The sequence below is a fragment of the Embiotoca jacksoni genome, unplaced genomic scaffold, assembly GCF_022577435.1.
Source record: "Embiotoca jacksoni isolate LCO1_2020_lvr unplaced genomic scaffold, fEmbJac1.0.p SCAF_3, whole genome shotgun sequence".
Classification (NCBI taxonomy): Eukaryota; Metazoa; Chordata; class Actinopteri; family Embiotocidae; genus Embiotoca; species Embiotoca jacksoni.
In genome coordinates, this window is record NW_027185381.1 from 1092501 (window position 1) to 1113692 (window position 21192).

Genomic DNA, 21192 nt, shown 5'->3' on the forward strand with positions numbered 1-21192 from the left:
GATAAATGTTTTGCTTCCAGAATCTGCACAAAGTAGCACTATTAGACTTTAATACAACCAAACGGCCGTTGAAGATGTGAGCAACTTCTTTAGGATGTTGAATTTTTAAATCAGAACTGCAGTTCTTTCAGCCAGGCAGGATGCTAGTATTCCAGCTAATTCATTACAAATTTACAAATTCACAATCAGTTTAAAGTGGTGTGTAACCGATTTATAATCTACAAACTAATTCTGCTGTTAATCTGTGGAATAATGTGGAACTTGATGGGACACAAAAGCTTTATATACGCATGACTAGAGTACAACCTGGGATCCTCTTGTACAACCCTATCTCCGGTCATGTTCACCACTGAGCTGCATCAACTCTTCTTTTAACAACACTCTGGAAACGTTGGGGAACTGAGGAGACCAGTTTCTGGAGTTTTGAAAGTGAAATGTGGTCCCATTCTTGCCTGATATAATATTCCAGCTGCTCAACAGTTCAGGGTCTCCTTTGTTGTATTGTCCATGTCCTGATGCTCCAGATGTTTTCAATGATTGACAGGTCTGGACTGCAGGAGGCCAGTTTATCAGCGGACTCTTCTACTAGAGAACCATGCTGTTGGAATACGTGCAGAATGTGGTTGGACGTTGTTCTGCTGAAATAAACAAGACCTTCCCTGAAAGAGACGTTGTCTGGATGGCAGCATATGTTGCTCCAAAACCTGAATATATCATTCAGCATTAATGCTTCCTTCCAGATGTTCAAGCTACCCATGCCATGTGCACTAATGCATCCTGTACCATCACAGATGCTGGCTTTAGAACTGAGCTGATAACAAGCTGGATGGTCCCTCTCCTCTTTAACCTGGAGGATGCAGCGTCCATGATTTCCAAACAGAATCTCAGATTGTGGTCCATCAGACCTCAGGACCGTTGTCCACTTCACCTCAGTCCATCTTCAATGATCTCGGTCCAGAGAAGGCGGCGGTGTTTCTGGATCATGTTTCTATCTGGTTTCTTCTTTGGAGAGTTTTAACCTGCATTTGTGGACGCAGCGATGAACTGTGTTCACAGACGATGGTTTTCACAAGTGTTCCTGAGCCCATGCAGTGATTTCCACTCCAGAATAGTCTGTTTTAATGCAGTGCTGCCTGAGGGCCCGAAGATCACCACCATCCAATAATAGTTTCCAGCCTTGTCCCTTGTGTTCAGAGATTTCTCCAGATTCTCTGAATCTTTTAATAATATTATGAACCGTAGACGATGAAATCCACTAATTCTTTGTAGTTTTACGTTGAGGAACATTATTCTTAGATTGTTGAACTATTTTCCCAAACAGTCTTTCACAGAGTGGTGAACCTCTCCCCATCTTCACTGCTGAGATTCTGCCTCTCTGAAATCATCTTTTTATACCCAATCATGTCACAGATCTGTTGCTATGGTAACCTCATTAGTTGGGAGGTGTTCCACCAGGTGATTTTATTTAATCATTACACAACTTTTCCAGTCTTTTATTGACCTTGTCACAACTTATTGGAGACGTGTTGCTAGTATTTTGTACATTTTACACAGCCTGCCATATTTTGGGGGAATTGGAGTTGTAATTTACTATAGAGGTACTATAGAAGAACTGTAAAGAAATACGTGTTTGCAAACTGTTGCAATTCTATCTCCACTCTCCTTTTAGCTTTTGTTTTGGTCTCCACAAATAGCAGTAGGTTTGGTTAGATGAACAAACACTCTGAGCGCTTGATCGAACCAGTATTAGATGACTTCCGCTCGATGATATGTTTTTGAATTTTCATGGACATGGCTGAGTCACAGTTACTAAAGCTCAGACATCCATCTGTAGTTATTACAAAGCCCAGTGGGACCACAACACTCCTGTTTGCAAACAGGGCTTATGGGTTATGGGCACATTTTATGAGTCACAGCTGCAAGCCCTTTATTTAAATAGATGTAATTTGGCTGCAATATCCAGTCTCAGAAAAGGAACGTACGAGCCCCCGGGGTCAGGAGATAATTCAGCGTGGATGGACCACCGGATGACAACAATTCAACTTTTACTGCTTCAATTTGCACCTCGGGGAGATAGAAGTCGATACGGACTTTATATCACGACTCCAATTCAATTCTAGGATGCATTTTCCTAATGACTGACTAACAACTAACAATGATGGACTTGTATTAAAGCAGGAGGCCTTCAAATGTACCCGAGTGATTGAATGCGAAGCCCGGTCGCGTGAGCTCCCATTCAGCTCTTCGGCTGCTCTAAAACCTCATTCCCTAAGAGCACTTCAATGTATGCGCTGTCATACTGGGTGAAACTGGGCCATCGTATTGTGTCTCCGGTCCTTATTTCATCACGGAGCCTTTTGAAAAGCCTGCCAGCACCGCGTCCTCCCGTCTACTAAATGTGTAGGAGGAAGATAGTGCATTCTCGTGTTATCTGCCGCCGGCCTCTTGCCCCCTCAGCCATTTTCTCATTTCACAGATTTGACCAGGAGGTGACCTTGGCTTTTTAAGTGCTTTTAAGGCAGAGCCAAGTCTCCTCTTTCTTTTTCCTGTCCCCCCAAATGGAGACAGAGAGAGAGAGACGAGTGGGACTTCTCTCCAATGACCGATTTCCCCTCTTTTGTTCTCCGTCCTCTCTCCTGCCCGAAGCCACTGTCCACTGCTTTTATAGCAGGGACACGATGACAGGATGTTGTCTGCTAATTCTCGTGGCTCTGTGTTTTTAATGTAGGAAGTGGCCTCGGGGGAGCAGCAGCATATGTTTATGACACATGACGTCAGGCTCGGCGGGCGGGCGGAGAGTTTGAAGACACACTCACTCTATTAGCCGACTGTGATGTAACAGAAGACTAATTGAATCTCTTCGCCCTCGACGGCACTTCACGAGATTCAAAGACTAATCATCCTGCGTCTCAGATGTAGGTAATAATTCATATCTCTGGCTGCATCCTCACAACATCACACAGGGGACGGGGAGGAAACGGACACCATATGCATGTGTCTGCAGGGGGTGTACACATGTCGAGTGTGTTTTCTAGTGGAAATAAGCAGGCAGTATCACAGTGCTCCATCGCCATCCTTCCCGAGTGCACCTCTGGCAGTGTGCTAATCTGGGTCAAAGTGCTAACCGCTCTGGAGAGGCTGCGTTCGTTCCTCACACCTCCTCGTCCTCGTTATTCTCACCGATGGAACGACTTCAGGTTTTTATAAGGTTTTTATTTTCCTCCAACCTTAAACATCCAGACAATAATCTGAATGTTCACAATAGGGATGAGAGAGGACACCATTACGTATTTGTACTCAGAGGGGGCGAGGCTTAATCTGGAAGTGGGCGGGAACTAATTCATTTAAACCTCAGATTGCTACGGGTTCATCAGAAATGTATTGTATTGAAAGAGTAAGAGAACTATTTATAGAACAAGTTGGGGTTTTTTTTGCTGTATTTATTGTTGTTGTTGAGGGTGTAGATCATTAGCCTGGTTTATTATTTTATGAAATAAACTGACAGTTGGAAGCTCGGTGATTTCTGCAGACAGTCCACGTTGAAATACGCACTCAGCCTCACATTCTCACTGAGAGCCGTCAGCTGAGTGAAGATATCTGAACGACGTAGCAGCGAGCTGATGAAGGAAAACAAACCGGCCGAAACAGAGTCAGTAACCTGCGACTCGTCCGGTAAAAGAAAAGTTCCCCGAGTAACTCGGCTGAAGATATTTTATACAAACCTGATTGAAACGAGCCGATGACAGAAATGAACCAGAAGAGTCACGAGTTGTTGTTGATTCCTGTAGACGCTGACAGAGTGACTGTTTAAACGAGGAGGCGGAGCTCTGTGTGTAAACGAGGAGGCGGGGCTGTGTGTAGCTGTGTGGATGTGTGCACACAGCTAGTGTCTGTTAGAAGCCTGGTTCTGTTGGAGGTTTCTTCCTGTTTAAAGGGAGTTTTTCCTTCCTAGCTTACGTGCGAATTGTTGAATTGTTGGGTTTCTCTGTATAATCCTGTAAACGTCTGCTCTAAGGACTTTACTGTGTTACGTGCCATGAAATAGACTGTTGTGATTTTTTTCATTATATAAATAAAATTGAATTGAATTGAAATTAAAAGCCTTCATCAACACGGATATTGACACATTTACTCGGATGATACTCGTACTCATCAGAAGTAGATTATCCGTGCCGGATACTCGTCTCATCCGTCGTACACAATGCTTCAGTATCACAGTCGGTGACTCTTCTATCTCAGATCTTCACTGTGGAGACGCTCTGAGATGAAGCGAGGACTCTACATGTCGCCGTCTCATCAGCTCGTTACACTCTTTGATTGCACTCAGTTTGTGTTTCATGATAAATGTTCTCTCTTTCATAACACTGATGAAGTGAAGGGCTGGCTGTCCAGAGATGGCATCAGTCCATTCTCCTCTCCGGGGGAGTGAGTAGAAAACAAATGGGGGAGGGGGAGGGGGGGCGATCTGAGGAACCTCTTTACAGTCACATTTCAATTACGGAGAAGGCCGATTGTCCTGCAGCGGAGGGAGAGCCAGCGCTGTTTGTTCCGAGTGTTTTGATGCCTGATTGCTCTGAAGTGAGCATCAACGGGCTGCACATGGTTAATATTTCATGAGGAAATATTCCTGTAGCCTGCGCCACCTGTGCCAGAGCCGATGAACTGAAAAGCTTTGTTGCTGCCTCCAACACGTCCTGGAACCGGAACAAGGTACCGTCCTCTCACCGTATTATAAAAGGAAGGACACGGGGACTCTCTGGAATAATAATAAAAAAGAGGCTGTTTGGCGAGGAATATTCTGATATCAGAGCTGCTGACAGGCTCCGACTGGTCGGCTTTCTAAAGCTCTGAGGCTTGTTGTGCACACCGGTTCCTTCTGGGAGAACAGCTGGAAGTGGCGCTGTCACTGGACGACTTGTTTCTCCCATGAGGGCTTCAGCGGCGGTGGCAGCTGGTGGAGGGGAGGGGGGCACACTTGGACAGTATGTCCGTGGGGAACGCATCACATTCAGGACACACTGTCTTCCCTCCACAACACTTCCTCCCCCCTTCAGAGTGAGTGAGCTGGAGCTGCTGACAGCGGTGGGGGGGGGGGGGGGGGGGTACAACTGTTTGGATCTCTGGAGTTTGATGGATCGGTGAAGCACACGGCGTCTGGGACTGTTCAATGATCACAAAAACACTTTCAACAGACAAATTAAAGATAGCCTCGAACAACCGACTCGGGAGCCTCGAGCACGACGGGCTTTACACGACTTACACGCCGGATCTCTCAGGAACAGGTTTCAGGCTTTATGTCCCACATTGTGTCGATAACCGCCTCATTGTTGCTTCCCCAATAATTAAGATCATTACGTGTCTGCGAGGCCGTGGATCTCTGACACGACCGCTCCGTCTCTGTAGATGACAGATCCCTTTGTCTGCCGTTGCTGTAAGAGTGTAGTAATTTGTAAACTGTTTGACCAATTTGAATTATTAACATAACAGCCGTTTCATAATAAAGGGATTTATTATTCCGCCCCGCGCCACAATTTTGTTATCAACAAAAGCCTCTGTTACCGAAAATCCATTGAAAGTGTCTGAAGGCTTCGACACAAAGCAACTGCTGAATCCCCGCAAACCTGCCGGCTTAATTGATTATTTGTGCAGAGCGGTATATCTGCTAGGTGCAGGATACCCGGGGGAAATAATGTAAAACAGATAACAAGATGAATTGTGGGAGAATTGCTTTCTGCCGCCCATTTTATTAATCTTTTCCCCTTTTCTTATTCACAATGTGTTTCCCATTTAGGTTTTCCCATTAGAGAGACGCAGCTTCCCGTCCGGAAAACGTGGCCTCAATCGGAAGTTGAGAGTTGATGCAAGCTGGCAGAAAAAGTGTTTGTTAAGAGGTTATTTTGATTTCTGAGTAACACATGGAGGGAGCCACAGTTGTTTGTACCTGAGAGTCCCAGCGGAGAACGTTTTATTTTCAAATCTCGTCTTCATTATTCTTCTCACTTCCCTGCTGGCATTCAGAGAAATGAATTTAATAAGCTCATACTGTACACAAATAATTTCTAGAAAAGCAATCTATTCAGATGTTTTTCTTTCTGATTCCGGCGAGCAGATGTTGCTCCTCAGTGTTCTCCGACGTCTGTGGTTTCACTTCCGTTGAAGCGACTTTAAAAGAACAACCAGTGGAAGATGGGATGTGAAATTACTGTGGAGCTCCACTGGTGTTTGTGGCACGTCGGCGCCGCTCGGCTCCATCCGACGCCGTTCTCCATTTACTCGCTGCTTTCCTTTCACAGCACTTGACAAAGAGAAAGGTATCGTTGGCATGCAGGAGGACGGCCGCAAACGGGCCATTACAAATGGAGAGGGAATGGAAGCCTTTTGTTTTGTGTAGGTTTTATGTGTGTGTGTGTCATATAGAGTGCTTGGCGTTAGCTTCACATCAGGCCGGACCACGTAATTGCCTCCTCCACACAGGGGAGCTCCTTGTTTTCCATTTGATGTCTGCCTCCGTCAGATTTCCCCATTAGAGGAAGCGAGAGCAGCCGGGGAAAACAGGACAATTCCTGGATCCGTCATCTCGGATACGCTGCCAGACGAACATGGAGGACATCGAGGGTGAATCCAGAGACGGCCTGCCAAACTAGTTTCTGCCGGGAACGCTGGAAAAAAATCTGCTTCTGCTAGAAGAACGTGAAAAAACAAAGTTCTCCTTTCTCTAAATCATGTAATGTATGAAGTGTTTCCATAATTAAGCAATTATTCATCAAATTGACCTTTTTGTATCATGGTAATGTATCTTAAAGGAAAAAAAGGAAAAGTGTAATTGAGCTTTTTTTTCAAAATATTTTTATTGTATTTTTTTGACATTTTAAAGATCAAATGATTAAACAGACATATTTGAGGTATTTAGTAGTTATTTTCTTTGGCAGAGCCGGCTTTAGGCAACTAGGGGATGTTTTAAAAGTTCATGCGGGGCCCAACCACCAAACATCAACCATCAGTGATGTCATCAACCATCAGTGATGTCATCAACCATCAGTGATGTCATCGTTGGTTTGTGAACGTTATGAATCCTCCAGTTCAGATTCTGTCCGTCATCATCTTGTTAGTTTGGAGCGGTTTGGAGCAGGAAGTGACCATATTTGGACGAGCTGGGGGAGGAGCCAGCGGTGGATCTGACCGATCTGATTGGAAACCTGACGATGCTACGTCCCGCCCACCGATAGCTGTAACCTGACTGCACCACAGGCCTGTCAATCAAACAGACACGCCCCCAAAAACAGGTCTTCTTGAATCGGAGGCTTTTTGGAGCCGACCTCTAGTGGCACTCGCTGGTATTGCAGCTGAAGACACTTCTGCATCGGAACCATTTTACAGACCTGAAGCTACGAACTCTTTTATATCCAGTCTGTCGCGTGAATGCTGGGAAACTCCCCGCAGTCCCCTTTGGACTCCTCCTCTGTCATTTCCCAGCATGCCCAGATCCTTCGTAACCTATAAGAATAAAGCAACCGAATTAAATAGATGTCGGTGTTTGCTAGAAATTATCTTCACTTTTTGATAAAACATGTCATGTTGGAATATTTCAACAAAGATAAATTCAGACACAAAATATGTCGTGACTGAACCACGGTGTGTGTTTGTCCGGTGGGACAGTGGACATGCAGCCGTCTATACGTGTTGGTAGCCGACAGGAGTCTGACAAAGCAGCTACGATGCGGATGTTGAGGTTCACTGGAATCTCCCAAACATTAATTTCCAGATCTTGAACTTTCTGCTCCTAAAGTTTCCGTCGTGGAAACACTGACCGGGAACACGAGTCTCCACTAAAAGGTCCAGCCATCATTTTCGGACTCCCTTGTTGATCGCTGGCTCTCCTTCGGCTGCTCGTCTTTCTGCACGGCAACATGAGAAGCCTCCGGTCGCTGTGACGTTCGGGACCGATGGGCAGCAGAGTGTCTGAACCCTGCGGCGCTGCCGGGATTCAACCAGCTGATAGATTCTGTGCAGGATTTTTGGAGGCTGTCTGGGTGTATTTACTATCTTATCTCGTCCAGGAGCAGCTGAAGCAACAGTCAGGAAGAACTCAGGCTGTTTGTTGCAGACAAAATGGTTCATAAAATGTTGAATTTATGAATTGAACGGCTTCAGAAATCTTGATCACATTTCGAAACAACATGTAATGTAATTGACCTGCTGAGATCTTAACAGCTTCACGTCACGAACAGGATTGAACCTCCGACGGAGAGTTTGGTGCAGACAGCTGAGAGGAGTTCAGTGTTGCAGGCGGTGTGGTTTAGTTGGTCCAGTTCACACACAGTGCATTATGGATGTTTAACAGCCGCAGCCTGCTGGAAGTGCGCAGCGCCTGAGATGGTGGTGGCGACACGCAGGCCGAGACGACGCGCCCATTCAAACACGCTTCGTCCGTTTCACTGCTGCTCCACTCTGGATTCACGCCACGAGAACGAACACAGCAACGCCCACATGGCAGCGTCTCGTTAATGGACGCTCACAGTGGATCCACAGATCCATAAATACCTGCTCCATATCCAGAGCTGCTGGGCGGACTGCACGCGTGCATCGTGATGTTTGAGGTGTTCTCAGAGAGGCAGCAGCAGCGTGTTCACCAGCTGGGCCTTTGGCAGAATGAGCATCTCATCCTCTTCTGTGCTGAATTATTGAAATAAGAGAAGTGCCTCGCTTTGTCTCGTATCATCAAGGTAGACGCTCGAGTCTCCAGTCTGAGATCAACTCTCCGCGCAACATGAAACACAAAAGTTGCCTAATTGCAGCTTTCCCGCGGATCACGCAAAGACTTTCCTTTAGTTTAATTGCGTCTCCACACAGCTTGTGTTTGTGCTGCAGAGCGACCACTAAAGAGGACGAGGCAGAGAGCGACCCGGTGTCGGGAGGACAGCTCAGATTCCTCCTCATCATTCCTCTCATCATCATGCAGCTCTCAGCTTTCTCCAGACAAACTCTGCAATTTAGTGGAGATGCACATCTCATGTAACAGAGGCAACGCAATATATTCTGCCTGTAGTTCCACAGAGGAGATGAGTGTCTGAACACAGTCTGGCAACACTCCTCTCATGAAGGTCCGTCTGAACTGTTGCAGATATATTGGGTGAAAGAATTATTGCATCATGATTTATTTGAAAAAACCTGCTCACGTCGCTCAAGGTGACCTTCAGTTTAACCCAACTTACAGGTTGCAGTTCATTCCTCACTCATGTAAACTGTTAAATCCAAAGAGGAGTTCTCTTCAGGATGAAAAACACTGCTGGACATCTTTTATGTGAAGTAGTTCATGATTATACAACCAGTAGCTCCGCCCCCAGAGATCTGATTGGTCAACTGAACATCTGGAACAAATCATTATGACATCACATCCTGCTGATCACTAGAAACATCACTCCACCTCCTCAATGGGAAAATAGAATTAGAATAGAGTTTCATCTAATATGCAATATAATGTAGTTTCTACTTGTTATAGTTCTATTAAATGACCCATTTGGTGAAGTCGGGTCTCTTTTGGTCCTTTTTGGTCGCTCCGAGCACCCGTACCGTAACACCACGGATAGTCACGCACTTACAATCCTAGAGGAGGCTAGCTGGACCGGTTTGGTTTTAAGTTCATCAGACATCTTTGTTCATCAGATATCTTTGTTCATCACATATCTTTGTTCCTCAAATATCTTTGTTCACCAGATATCTTTGTTCACCAGATATCTTTGTTCCTCAGATATCTTTGTTCATCAGATATCTTTGTTCATCACATATCTTTGTTCCTCAAATATCTTTGTTCACCAGATATCTTTGTTCACCAGATATCTTTGTTCCTCAGATATCTTTGTTCATCAGATATCTTTGTTCATCACATATCTTTGTTCCTCAAATATCTTTGTTCACCAGATATCTTTGTTCACCAGATATCTTTGTTCATCAGATATCTTTGTTCATCAGATATCTTTGTTCATCACATATCTTTGTTCCTCAAATATCTTTGTTCACCAGATATCTTTGTTCACCAGATATCTTTGCTGATCAGATATCTTTGTTCCAACCAGACTGAACTAGCTGATCAGTTTAGTGTTTCTATGTTCTGTATTTATTCAGTTGGAGACTAGAAATCCTCTCTGTTGCTAGGTGGTTGCTAAGGGTCCGACTACTTCCTGGAGTAGTGAACATTGCGTAGGTTATGTGGGAGTATACTGAAACAACGGATTGTTTTCCAGTTGTTAGCCATACCCCATGTGTTGCCATGGAAACGGAGATTGCTCTAACAAAAAGTTTTATATTTTAGTGAATCGCTCCACATTTAGATTACATGTTTTATTTAGTTGGTGTCTTGTATTATCGTGATTTTACACTCCAAGGTGCTTTAACGTCATTATTGGCACAACAGTAGCAGATTTAATCAGATACCGCAGCTCGTTATGCTTTTTTAATTTCATTCAAGCAGAAAAACATCCCTAAATGTCATAATTATTCATAATTTCTGTCCGTGTGAAGCCGGCCTGAATAAGAATTGCAGCCGGCGGTGGCCGGACATGTTAAATTCAGTTTTCACGTGTGCACAAAGAGGTATTGACGAGGAGTCCCGGTGGAGCCGGGCCTCGGTGCGACCGGTCGATGTGGTCATTGAACGGAGCTTACAGGTAGTTTGTATTCTATCAGGCGTCTCGGGGCTTTGACGGAACAAAAGACACGCTGATGTCTAATTGCTGGCGAAGAAAAGAGCAGCTCGTTGTGTCTGCTTCTCTGCCTCCTGTTCTGAAACACGACGGATACCTGACGGCTCTTACTGCTGATCAGCTGCTGCTTCTGTAAGTTCATCTGTCAGCAGCACAGACTGTAATTTATGTGTTTTATATGCGATTCAAATATTCTGATTTGTTAAGTGAATAAAAATCACGTGGAACAATATGATGACAAAATATCTGCACAACCGACTCCTAATCTTCTGAGGTGATATTTAACAGTTGATAACTGCTTTGGACTGTGCAGGTGTGCAGCTGACAGATGCTGTATACTGAGCGCCCCCCCCCCTCCACTGCTATTTATAGCAGCTTTTGATTGATTGATCGAGGCATGGAGGTTTTTCCAACCAGGCCGCCGCTCCCGTTCCTTCACATCACCAGAAAGCTGTGGACGACGACGGCAAACATTTTATAGTTGTATCATTTATTAGAGGAGATGGAGTTTCATCTCAGACTGAACAAAAGAATCACAGCCAGGCAGAAAATAATTGGATGAATCTGAGCACCTTTAACTAGTAATGATAATAATATTAGCTACTTAGCTTATAATATATATTCTTATCATATAATTTTATATTTGAAATAAGCAGTGGTGGAACTTAACAGTACATTTAGTGATGTACATGGTTCTCACAGACGGTTGTAACTGATGGAAACACATGAAGATCTTATATAGTTTTGCTGTCATTAAACTACCCAATCGTGTCGTTATTAAAATTAGCACGAGCGTAAACATCTCAGCAGCCGTCACGACGCTCGTTTTTTCATTCGGCTTCTGTGAAATTCAAAGTGAAAGCACAGTTTGAACAGATTGGGTTTGTTGAGAAGAGCCGAATGGATGCTCGGTGGTCGCGGCCGGGTGGGCGGAGCCTCCGTCTGCTTCCACCGTGTGACGTGTTCAAATCGCACAAAAGACCCAACCTCTGAAGTCTGAAGCCCAACGGTCGGGGAGATATATGAAGGACAGACAGACAGATTTCTGAAATTACAGAGATAATAACAGTATTTGTACTTTTTGGATTTCTTTGGGGATTTTGTATTGTTGAATGTAAAACAAACCAATACGAAGCCTGTGTGTGTGGGGAGGTTATAATCAACATATCTCTATTTTTTTAACCAAATGATTGTCTGATAAATCAAAAAAATATCATAGATGAGTATAAGTCATAATGTGTTGCAGGCCCTGATAATTCTGTATCTGTTAACATCTATTTTATACTGTGTTGTGTCTCCTTTATCTGAAACAAATCTGAAATAGTTCTCCGGTAAGCTACGAACAGAGAACGTGACATTTTGTCCACAGTGAAGAGAAAACAGACGCTGATGACAGAAACTCTGTCGGACCTCAGAAAGTGTTGAAATGTTGGCTCTCAAAAATCACTGAACACATTTAGCTCCCGCTTGCTGCATATTTTCATTATTAATAGTATAAAAACATCTGACATCTATAATTCACTGTTGCTCGTCAGGTTTTCTCTCGTGCTTTGTTTGTTTCCCACGCTCATTATCTTCCTCCATCACACTGAGAGTCTGTCGGAGGATGATTCAGATAATCACGTGATCACACGGCCCGACATAAACTCCTCAACAATGTGTTGATGCTCGATAAAGAAGGCGGATTAAATGCGAGCAGCGTCTCCGGCTGACGACATTCACAGCAAGCGGTTCTCATGTGTCTCCTCGTGTTGGTCTCAGCAGATCGCAGCCGGCGAGCGTTCACCATGAGGCTGGTGTGGAAATCCCTGGACAAGATGAGATGTCTGAGGAAACGCTCCACCATCCCCTTCCTGGGCTTCCTCATCACCTTCCTCCTCTTCCTCAACCTCTACATCGAGGACGGCTACGTGCTGGTCAGTGAACCGTTGGCTTTCTGTTATTAGTCTGAACTACAAGTCTGACCAGGTATGCTTCATTAGTTCATTCAGCTTTTATGATGACTTGTTTTTAATAGAAACATCTTTAAATTTTCATTCCAAGTTGGAACCATCCAGATGATTTATCTCTTATTCATGACGCCATCAAAACTTGATGATCACAGAACAACAACTGTGTTTGTTATTTAAATGATTAACTTTGGGTTCTCGGTAGTTCTTCTCGAGTCCTTTTACTCGTCTCAAACTTCCGTCCAGACGTTGAGGCTCAGAACAGAACCATCAGGGACGACCACGTCCACGCTGTCCTCCAGTAAACTACCGCTTGACCTTCACTCGGCTCGCTGGAGGACCTTTCAGCAATCTCACCTCCTGTTCTCAATATGAAAATAATGATATTATATTTATATATTCGTCACTACACTTTTTTCTTTTTTTTTGTACAGAACACTTTATTACTTTCTTCATTACTGTTAATTTCTCTTATCGGTGTTATCATCACTAGTTTGTCCCGTTTCCTCTGTGATGACCAGGAGAGACAAAGTTCTTTTACAACCACTCTCATCAATTAGGTTTATTTTAATTGACCTCCCTATTTGTCATTATAGTTATTTATTGCCTGTTTAATGTTTGTTTTTTTGTTGTTTGTTTTTCCATTTTTGTCTGTTTACTTGTTTGTGTTGTACTCTGTTACTCGTTGGGTTGTCCATGTCATGTCAAGTCACGAATAATTTATAGTCTCGAAAAAAGAAAGAAAAGAAACAGAAATTTTTAGGATGAATTTCTCGTTTCAGAGAATATAGACAGTTGTTGTTGTTGTTGTTGTTGTTGATAATGTGTTTGTAATTCCAGGAAGGAGATAAACGGCAGCTCCGGGAGACGTCGGTCCACCCGCCGAGCTCCGAGCGATACGTTCACACCTTCAGAGACCTCAGCAACTTTTCTGGAACCATTAATGTGACGTATCGTTATCTGGCCGGGACGCCGCTGAACCGCAAGAGTGAGTTCAGAGTTTCTCTAAAAGAGACATTCACAATAAATGTATTTGTGAACATGAGAATAAGAAGTTAAAGTGGAAACCTGAGACTCTGAGACAGAAACAGAAGCTTCTCCGCGGAGCTCCTTCACCTCAACATTAAACACTAGTTCGAGCTCGTCTCCGGTACTTCATGTTTTATTCACTAAACGTTTAGATTTGGACGTTATAGATTCACACTGAGCACATTTTTTTTTATTCAGACACAAAATATTAAGAAAAAATCATTACAGACATTCAACTGCATTTGATCTAAAATATTCCCGACTGATGAATGAATTTAAAAAACATTTTAACCTCAGTCGTAAACCAGTTTCCTAAAAAATAACTTAAATTAAAGTTCCTTTTTCAAGCGATTTCAGCCGCACATCTTCATGATACTCAGCGGATGGGCTGAGTATTCAATATTCAAATAACAATCTAATTGTTCCAAATTAATTTCTAATAGTAGTTTTGTTTGAAATGCCGGTCCGTGTTTATGTAGGTTGATATCGTGAAGAACAGTCGCTGCATTTTTATAGTTTACTGAAGAACTGTGTTTGTATGAAAAGTGATGAAATGAAATGTGTTTTGTTCACAGAGTATCTCACCATCGGTTTGTCATCAGTCAAAAGAAAAAGAGGAAACTACCTCCTGGAGACGATCAAGTCCATCTTCGATCAGTCCAGTTACGAGGAGCTGAAGGAGATCGTGGTCGTGGTCCACCTGGCTGACTTCGACCTGGTCTGGTGTGAGAACCTGGTGCAGGAGATCACCAGGAAGTTCGCTCACCACATCATAGCCGGGCGCCTGCTGGTCATCCAGGCGCCCGAGGAGTACTACCCGTCTCTGGACGGGCTGAAGAGGAACTACAACGACCCGGAGGATCGCGTCCGGTTCCGCTCCAAGCAGAACGTGGACTACGCCTTCCTCCTCAACTTCTGCACCAACCTGTCTCACTTCTACATGATGCTGGAGGACGACGTGCGCTGCTCCAGGAACTTCCTGACGGCGCTGAAGAAGGTGATCACGTCCAGAGACGGGTCCTACTGGGTCATGCTGGAGTTCTCCAAGCTGGGCTACATCGGGAAGCTGTACCACTCCCGAGACCTGCCGCGCCTGGCGCACTTCCTGCTCATGTTCTACCAGGAGATGCCGTGCGACTGGCTGCTGATCCACTTCAGGGGTCTGCTGGCCCAGAAGGACGTGATCCGCTTCAAGCCCTCGCTGTTCCAGCACATGGGCTACTACTCCTCCTACAAGGGAGCCGAGAACAAGCTGAAGGACGACGACTTCGAGGAGGACTCCGTGGACATCCCCGACAACCCGCCCGCCAGCCTCTACACCAACATCAACGTCTTCGAGAACTACGACGCCACCAAGGCCTACAGCTCGGTGGACGAGTACTTCTGGGGCAAACCTCCGTCCACCGGAGACTTCTTCGTCATCGTCTTCAACAAATCCACCAAAATTAGTAAAATCAAGATCGCGACGGGTTCGGACGACCGGCAGAACGACGTCCTGCATCACGGAGCGCTGGAGGTCGGAGAGAAGCTAGTCGGGACTAAGAAAGGGAAGCAGTGCTCTTCTTACATCACGTTGGGGGAGTTCAAAAACGGAAACATCGAGGTTCAGGACGTCGACCACAAGATCGCCTTTGACATTGAGTGTGTGCGCGTCGTGGTGACGGCCGGCCAGAAAGAGTGGCTCATTATCAGAAGTATAAGTTTATGGACGACACAACCTCCCAGCCAATGAGGACTGCACAACAGACTCTTAGTACGTCATCCAGGAAACGTTTTTATTATCATTACTTAGTAATGTTCGGTTTATTTATTCATTTTGTATGTATTTATTGATACTCATTTTGATTGCCAAATCAATCTATAGTTTTTATACCTGCTCGTAACCTTGGTGGAGCATCTTCAGTCTCTCTCAACGACTGTTCACACCTCAGACTTTTATTATTGTTCCAGAAGAGTTTATTCATTTCAGCTTTTAATATGACGTCCACGGCTGGGCGATACGTCGGGACCATTTTAACAACCAGCATCATGTCGGGATCAGATTCTTTTTACAAACTTCTTCAGTTCTTCAGTTCAAACAGAACAAGGTTTACAGTTTTCCATATTTTCTTACTGAAATAAAAACAAAATCCCATGAAAAGACCAAAACCAGGAAAAAGCAGAAGAACTGTCCATGTATCTGCAGGATGATTTTAATCCTCTATTTTACAATAAATATGTTCATACCAATACAATAATTAATACTCACTAGAGCACCAAAACCAAATGTATTTTAAAATAATCCCTGAGCTTTGAAGAACTAAATCTATAAATGTGTCAGCTGGGTGATATTTTACAATATGACAAAATTAATAAACACTCATTAATATAGTAATACTTTACAATAAAGGTACATTAATAAACACTACCATAAAATGATGAGAATTTAGTAACCGGAAACAAATGACTTTTATATGTATTATATTCAAGGCACCATAACTAATATTATATTGAGATCTTGCAGAATAACGTTCATGTTCAAACTTGGAGCTCAGTAGTTTCCAAATGAACATGTGATGTTGGTGAGGAAAACTTTTGAGTTCTTATTTTCATAGAACACTGAAACTTTTTGTCATTCCTTTCAAAGTCTGCCAAAACTTTTACATTTCATAAAAAAATAATTGCATTTTCTTTGACAATGTAGCACGAAGTCGTCTTGTTTTTAAATGTTGACAACAGATGTTTGTCAGAATGAACTGACCTCCAGTCGGAAATGTTTTCTGATGTTTTACTCATTTATCTCGGTAGTGTTACTTAAAGGATACACGTCCCAAAGTTATGGAAAATAATTCTTATATAACAACACAACAAGTTACCGTGAAGATAAAGGAAAAGGAAAACCTCAATATGAAGACAAAGAAATGTTTGATTTTAATATTTAACAAAAAACAGTTATAAGTTGGAGGATGGAAGAGGAAATGGAAAATCATTAACCATTAATACAAATTTATATACGTGAAGTTTTCTTTTCATGAAATATATCAGCTGCGTTCTTAATTACATAGGTTAGGTTAGGTTAGGTTAGGTTAGGTTAGGTTAGGTTAGGTTAGGTTAGGTAGTTACTTTATTAATCCCCGAGGGGAAATGTTTTCGCTACAGCATACATGTTCTTACTTACATACATGTTCTTAATTACATACATGTTCTCGACTACATTAGTTAGTGCCTGAATTAACATGTAAATCCTAAAATAAATATGAACAGGAGAGTTTTGTTACCAGTTACTGAATCCTAATTACTGTATGAATTCATTGTTAGTTCATGTTTATTTCAATATTAACTCTTAATAATAACATCTTTGTAAACATGAACAAATGTATTTCTTCATGTTTCAGTTAACATGAACACCGTTAGTAAAACTTCCTAAACTCCTTAGTGAACTGAGCTGATTCTTACTGTCATTATATTCATTTACATTTCTTTTTGTAAGTTTTCCATCTTCACAGTGAAGGTTTGGTCTTCAGGCAGAGAGACACGGAGACGTTTGTAAAGTCACGTATTATATTGAGACACTGAACAGTGTTGGTTTGAGGCTTTTTCATGGGATTTTCTGACAATAACAAAGATATAGATTTTAGCCAGCTTTATTCTTTATTGATTCAAAGTAAAATGGAACTGAAAATGTGGATATTGAAGGTTCTGTTTCAGACATTTAATCTGATATGTCATAATATCGAAACACAAATCATTAAAGATAACAGTGAACATCATGAAGTTCATTAATGCACTATTATGCAAATATCAGTTAAATCATATATCAATCTGTCACTATCAGAAAATGTTGATTTGATATCATGATATTTATTTCATCGCCCAGCCCGACCATGACGACAGAAATCATTATCAGATGATGACAAATGATCATTATTACGAATGTTTTTGAAAACAGGAGCTTCAAGTTGAACACGGATCTTGTTGAAGGAGCAGTTGTTTCTTTTCTAAATATTCGGACCCACTGATTATTCATAAATGAGGCGGGAGGATATCTGTTTGTCTTGGAGATACCCTTCAGTTAAAGTCACCGTGTCTTCAGCAGCTGTTCCTGACTGATGTTGAACCTGCAGATGTGTAGCGCTCTAAAGTGTCCCCCTTTTATCTACGTTCCTCCTTGAAAAGCTGCTGGAAAGTATCAGAGGTCGTCGTTACCTTGAATATTCATCACGTCCCACCGAACGTTTGTTTGTTTGTTTGGAGGTGTTTCCTCGTTGTTGTGGCCGACTTCCTTCCCCCCCACTGTACGTGGTGTCGAAGCTGCCGACAGGAGAACGATGTTTGTTTTCGCCCATCTTCTCCCGGAGCTGGAATGAGATTGCACAGTGAAGAATGGACCAGGTCGGCTCTTTCCTTTTTCTTTTTTTCCAACACAATTTTCCCTCCAGTAAATTGGTCTGTGTTCTCCTCTCTCTCTCTGCACCAGCAAAACAACATGTTCCCCGGAGCTGGAGGATCTCAATCTCTCTCCCGGTTCAGTGTTTCCCTCTCTGATCGCTGCTCGCCGCTTTCCTCTCAACGTGCTTTCCAAAGGTCCGCCTTGTTAAACAGGTAACATTTAGGAATTAACACCGCGCGACACGACAGCTCGTCGTCAGCGAGACGCTCTCCGCCGTCCACGACTTTAAAAATAACCTCCTCCGTTTCCGTGTTGGTGTAATTAGAGTCTGCCGGAGACGGATGAGCTTCTACGTTGGAACGCTGTCGAGAAATGACTCAACGAAGCAATAACGAGGTAAATGTTTACATGACGCGGCGTTCTGTGGAAGCAGCTCGTCATTAAGATGCGGCGGCGGCTCGGTTCTCGTGGCTCGGTTCTCATGGCTCGGTTCTCGGTTCTCGTGGCTCGGTTCTCGTGGCTCGGTTCTTGTGGCTCAGCGGCTCGGTTCTCGTGTCTCGGCGGCTCGGTTCTCGTGGCTCGGTTCTCGTGGCTCGGTTCTTGTGGCTTGGCGGCTCGGTTCTTGTGGCTCGGCGGCTCGGTTCTCGTGTCTCGGCGGCTCGGTTCTCGTGGCTCGGTTCTCGTGGCTCGGCGGCTCGTGGCTCGGTTCTCGTGGCTCGGCGGCTCGTGGCTCGGTTCTCGTGGCTCGGTTCTCGTGGCTCGGCGGCTCGTTCCTGTTTGCCGTTCTCCCTCACGGCCTCGTTCCACGCTACAGATCGAGACCTTTCGCTGATTGGTTTGTGCCGCCACCTCCAAATCCTTCCTCGTCGAATCCCCCCACGTCCCCCTCTGAAATGAAATTAGGACGCCCCCCCGCCTCACAACACGGCTTATTGTTTTCCTCTGCGTTTCCCCAGAACGTCACTATTCATTTCAGTGAATGGTTCCACGACCTGCTCGGATCGGCTCCTCGGAGGGATGTTGTTTGAACTAAATCGTGCCGCGTGCCGTTCTTTATGACGCACGCCACGGCCGGTGTTACCTGCATACGGGCTATAAACACATGATGTCACGCGGGCCCGCCGGCTGCTGCGGCAGCGTAACGGACGGCTCTGATCCGCCTCGTGTCCGAGCCGAGCGGCCGATATATTTCTGGAGGAGAAATCTCTGTCTGATCTGTGTTTGAAATAAGATGCCAACAGGAAGTCGCAGCTCGCTGCAGATTGATGGACACATTTACATGTTGGGGATAACAACAAAAGCTGCATAAATTCCTCAACTCGATGTCAGCAGACTGCTGAGCTCGGCGCTCTCGTCTGTCTGGAGACGTGGCCGCCGGGGAACACGGGATCCGTTACACATTTCACTTAATATCCCAGAAAAAAAAGCGTTCTCTCCTGTTGCAGCTTGTAATTGTCAAGAATTAAAACCCGACAGGACGGGAAGGATGAGGCGTAGGTCGGATCGCCCGGAGCTCTGAGTGACGAATGTGTTTAACCCGTGAGCCGTCTTCCAGTGGAGCATGTACAAAGTGCATGAACTAAAGCGTCGTCAGTGGATGAAACTCCTTTTATACGTCGGGTCGCTGAGTCCTCGTTCAGCTGACGAACCGCTGAGTTCGTTCGTAGAAGCCGACCGGCGGTCCGGAGTTGATGTATATCGTTCAGTGGAGCGAGTGTGTCAAGATGTTGTTTCCGTGTGTTTTGCTTTCCATCGTTCTCTAACTGGTACTGTATTGTAAGATGACATATATTTTTTTACATGTATCATTTCAAAATGTTGTATTGTATATATTGTATTTAAAATGAAATTAGATTAAAGACTGAATGCCAACGTTGTGCTGCGTCGACTGCTGAGAAACAAAAACACAGTTTACATGACGGATCAGAAGGTCGGTAAATAAAAGTAGAACATAGTTATGGCGTACAGTTTTAACAAAGAACATTAAAAAGAAGATAACTGATATTTAAAGTTCCTTTAAACTTGCAGCGTCTGTGACTCAGATCTCGATGTAGCCAACAGCAAAGAACATCCATTATTCATCTCAATATTCATATGCTTTCTCTTTTCTTTTTTAACTGCATACTTAATGAAGACGTGGAGAAGTTGCTGGGGGGGATACTGTACTGTTTAAAGCTTGGTGCTCTTTCTGTCAGGAAGGGTCAGATAGTTTCTGGAGGTGCCCAGTCAGAAAACATCCCCGTTGGAGGAACAGCGTCGGTGTTAATAGGCCACTTTATTCAGGCTGTGTGTTTTCGCCGGCTGTGCGAGACGTATGAAGCCCGGTGTGGTAAGTGTTTAACCTGAGCCGCCGGCGCTTCGCATCACAAACCCGCACCACATCCTAACCTCATAAATATGGAACTATATAAGTGAAATCAGGGCGACTGGATTCATCAACATCTCCAATCTGCATCGGGGAAACATCCATAAATCCACCAAATCATCTCTAACAAGCATATATTATATCTTATACGTTTCTACAGTGTCACACTAACGTACTCCCAGAGACCGAGCACAAAGCTCGTTTTAATTAAATAGACAAACAGGGGAAAAATCAGAATATAACAAAGGCAGCTAAAGAAAAAAATATTGTGCCAAACTGATAAACTGAGCATTAATGCAACTCTAAGGCTTCGGCCGGGAACACACCGCCTCATTTATAAAACTACATTTATGTTAATTTCTCATTTCATTTGTCACAATGTTTAATTTCTAGCGACTTGATATGTAAAACATAAGCTTCGAGATTTTAGTAATAATTACAGAATGTGATTTAAACACGTGGACTGTAAAGAGCTGCAGCGCCTCAGGGGGAACTGTTGACACCTCAGGGGGAACTGTTGACACCAGCGGTTGCAGGCAGGTAGCTTTAGGTTGTGACTCCCGCCCATTCCTGAGTCTTCACTGCTGCTGAATTATATTTATCTACAAGTTAATACTTCTACCTGAGCGTTGTCTGGCTGGAAGGCGGGCTCACTCCACCTCACTCCACCTCACTCCACCTCACTCCACCTCCCGCCTCACTCCGTCTCACTCCACCTCCCACCTCAATCTGTCTCAACCCACCTCCCGCCTCACTCCACCTCCCACCTCACTCTGTCTC

At 44.0% G+C, this 21192-nt stretch overlaps 1 protein-coding gene across 6 annotated transcripts in view; it reads left to right on the forward strand.

Moving 5' to 3' along the window:
- mgat4c (mgat4 family member C) overlaps nucleotides 1-19935 on the forward strand; it is a 117065-nt gene extending 97130 nt beyond the window's left edge. For 3 of the 6 annotated variants that reach the window (XM_069162752.1, XM_069162751.1, XM_069162749.1), the window contains 3 exons: nucleotides 12465-12616; nucleotides 13490-13637; nucleotides 14254-19935. In XM_069162752.1, coding sequence (XP_069018853.1) covers nucleotides 12488-12616; nucleotides 13490-13637; nucleotides 14254-15410 — 1434 coding nt within the window. In that variant the 5' untranslated portion in view covers nucleotides 12465-12487 and the 3' untranslated portion in view covers nucleotides 15411-19935. Of the gene's footprint in view, nucleotides 1-12461; nucleotides 12617-13489; nucleotides 13638-14253 lie in introns of all 6 variants that reach the window. The other 3 variants (XM_069162750.1, XM_069162753.1, XM_069162748.1) reach the window with 1 other exon arrangement.
- The last annotated feature ends 1257 nt before the right edge of the window (nucleotides 19936-21192 follow it).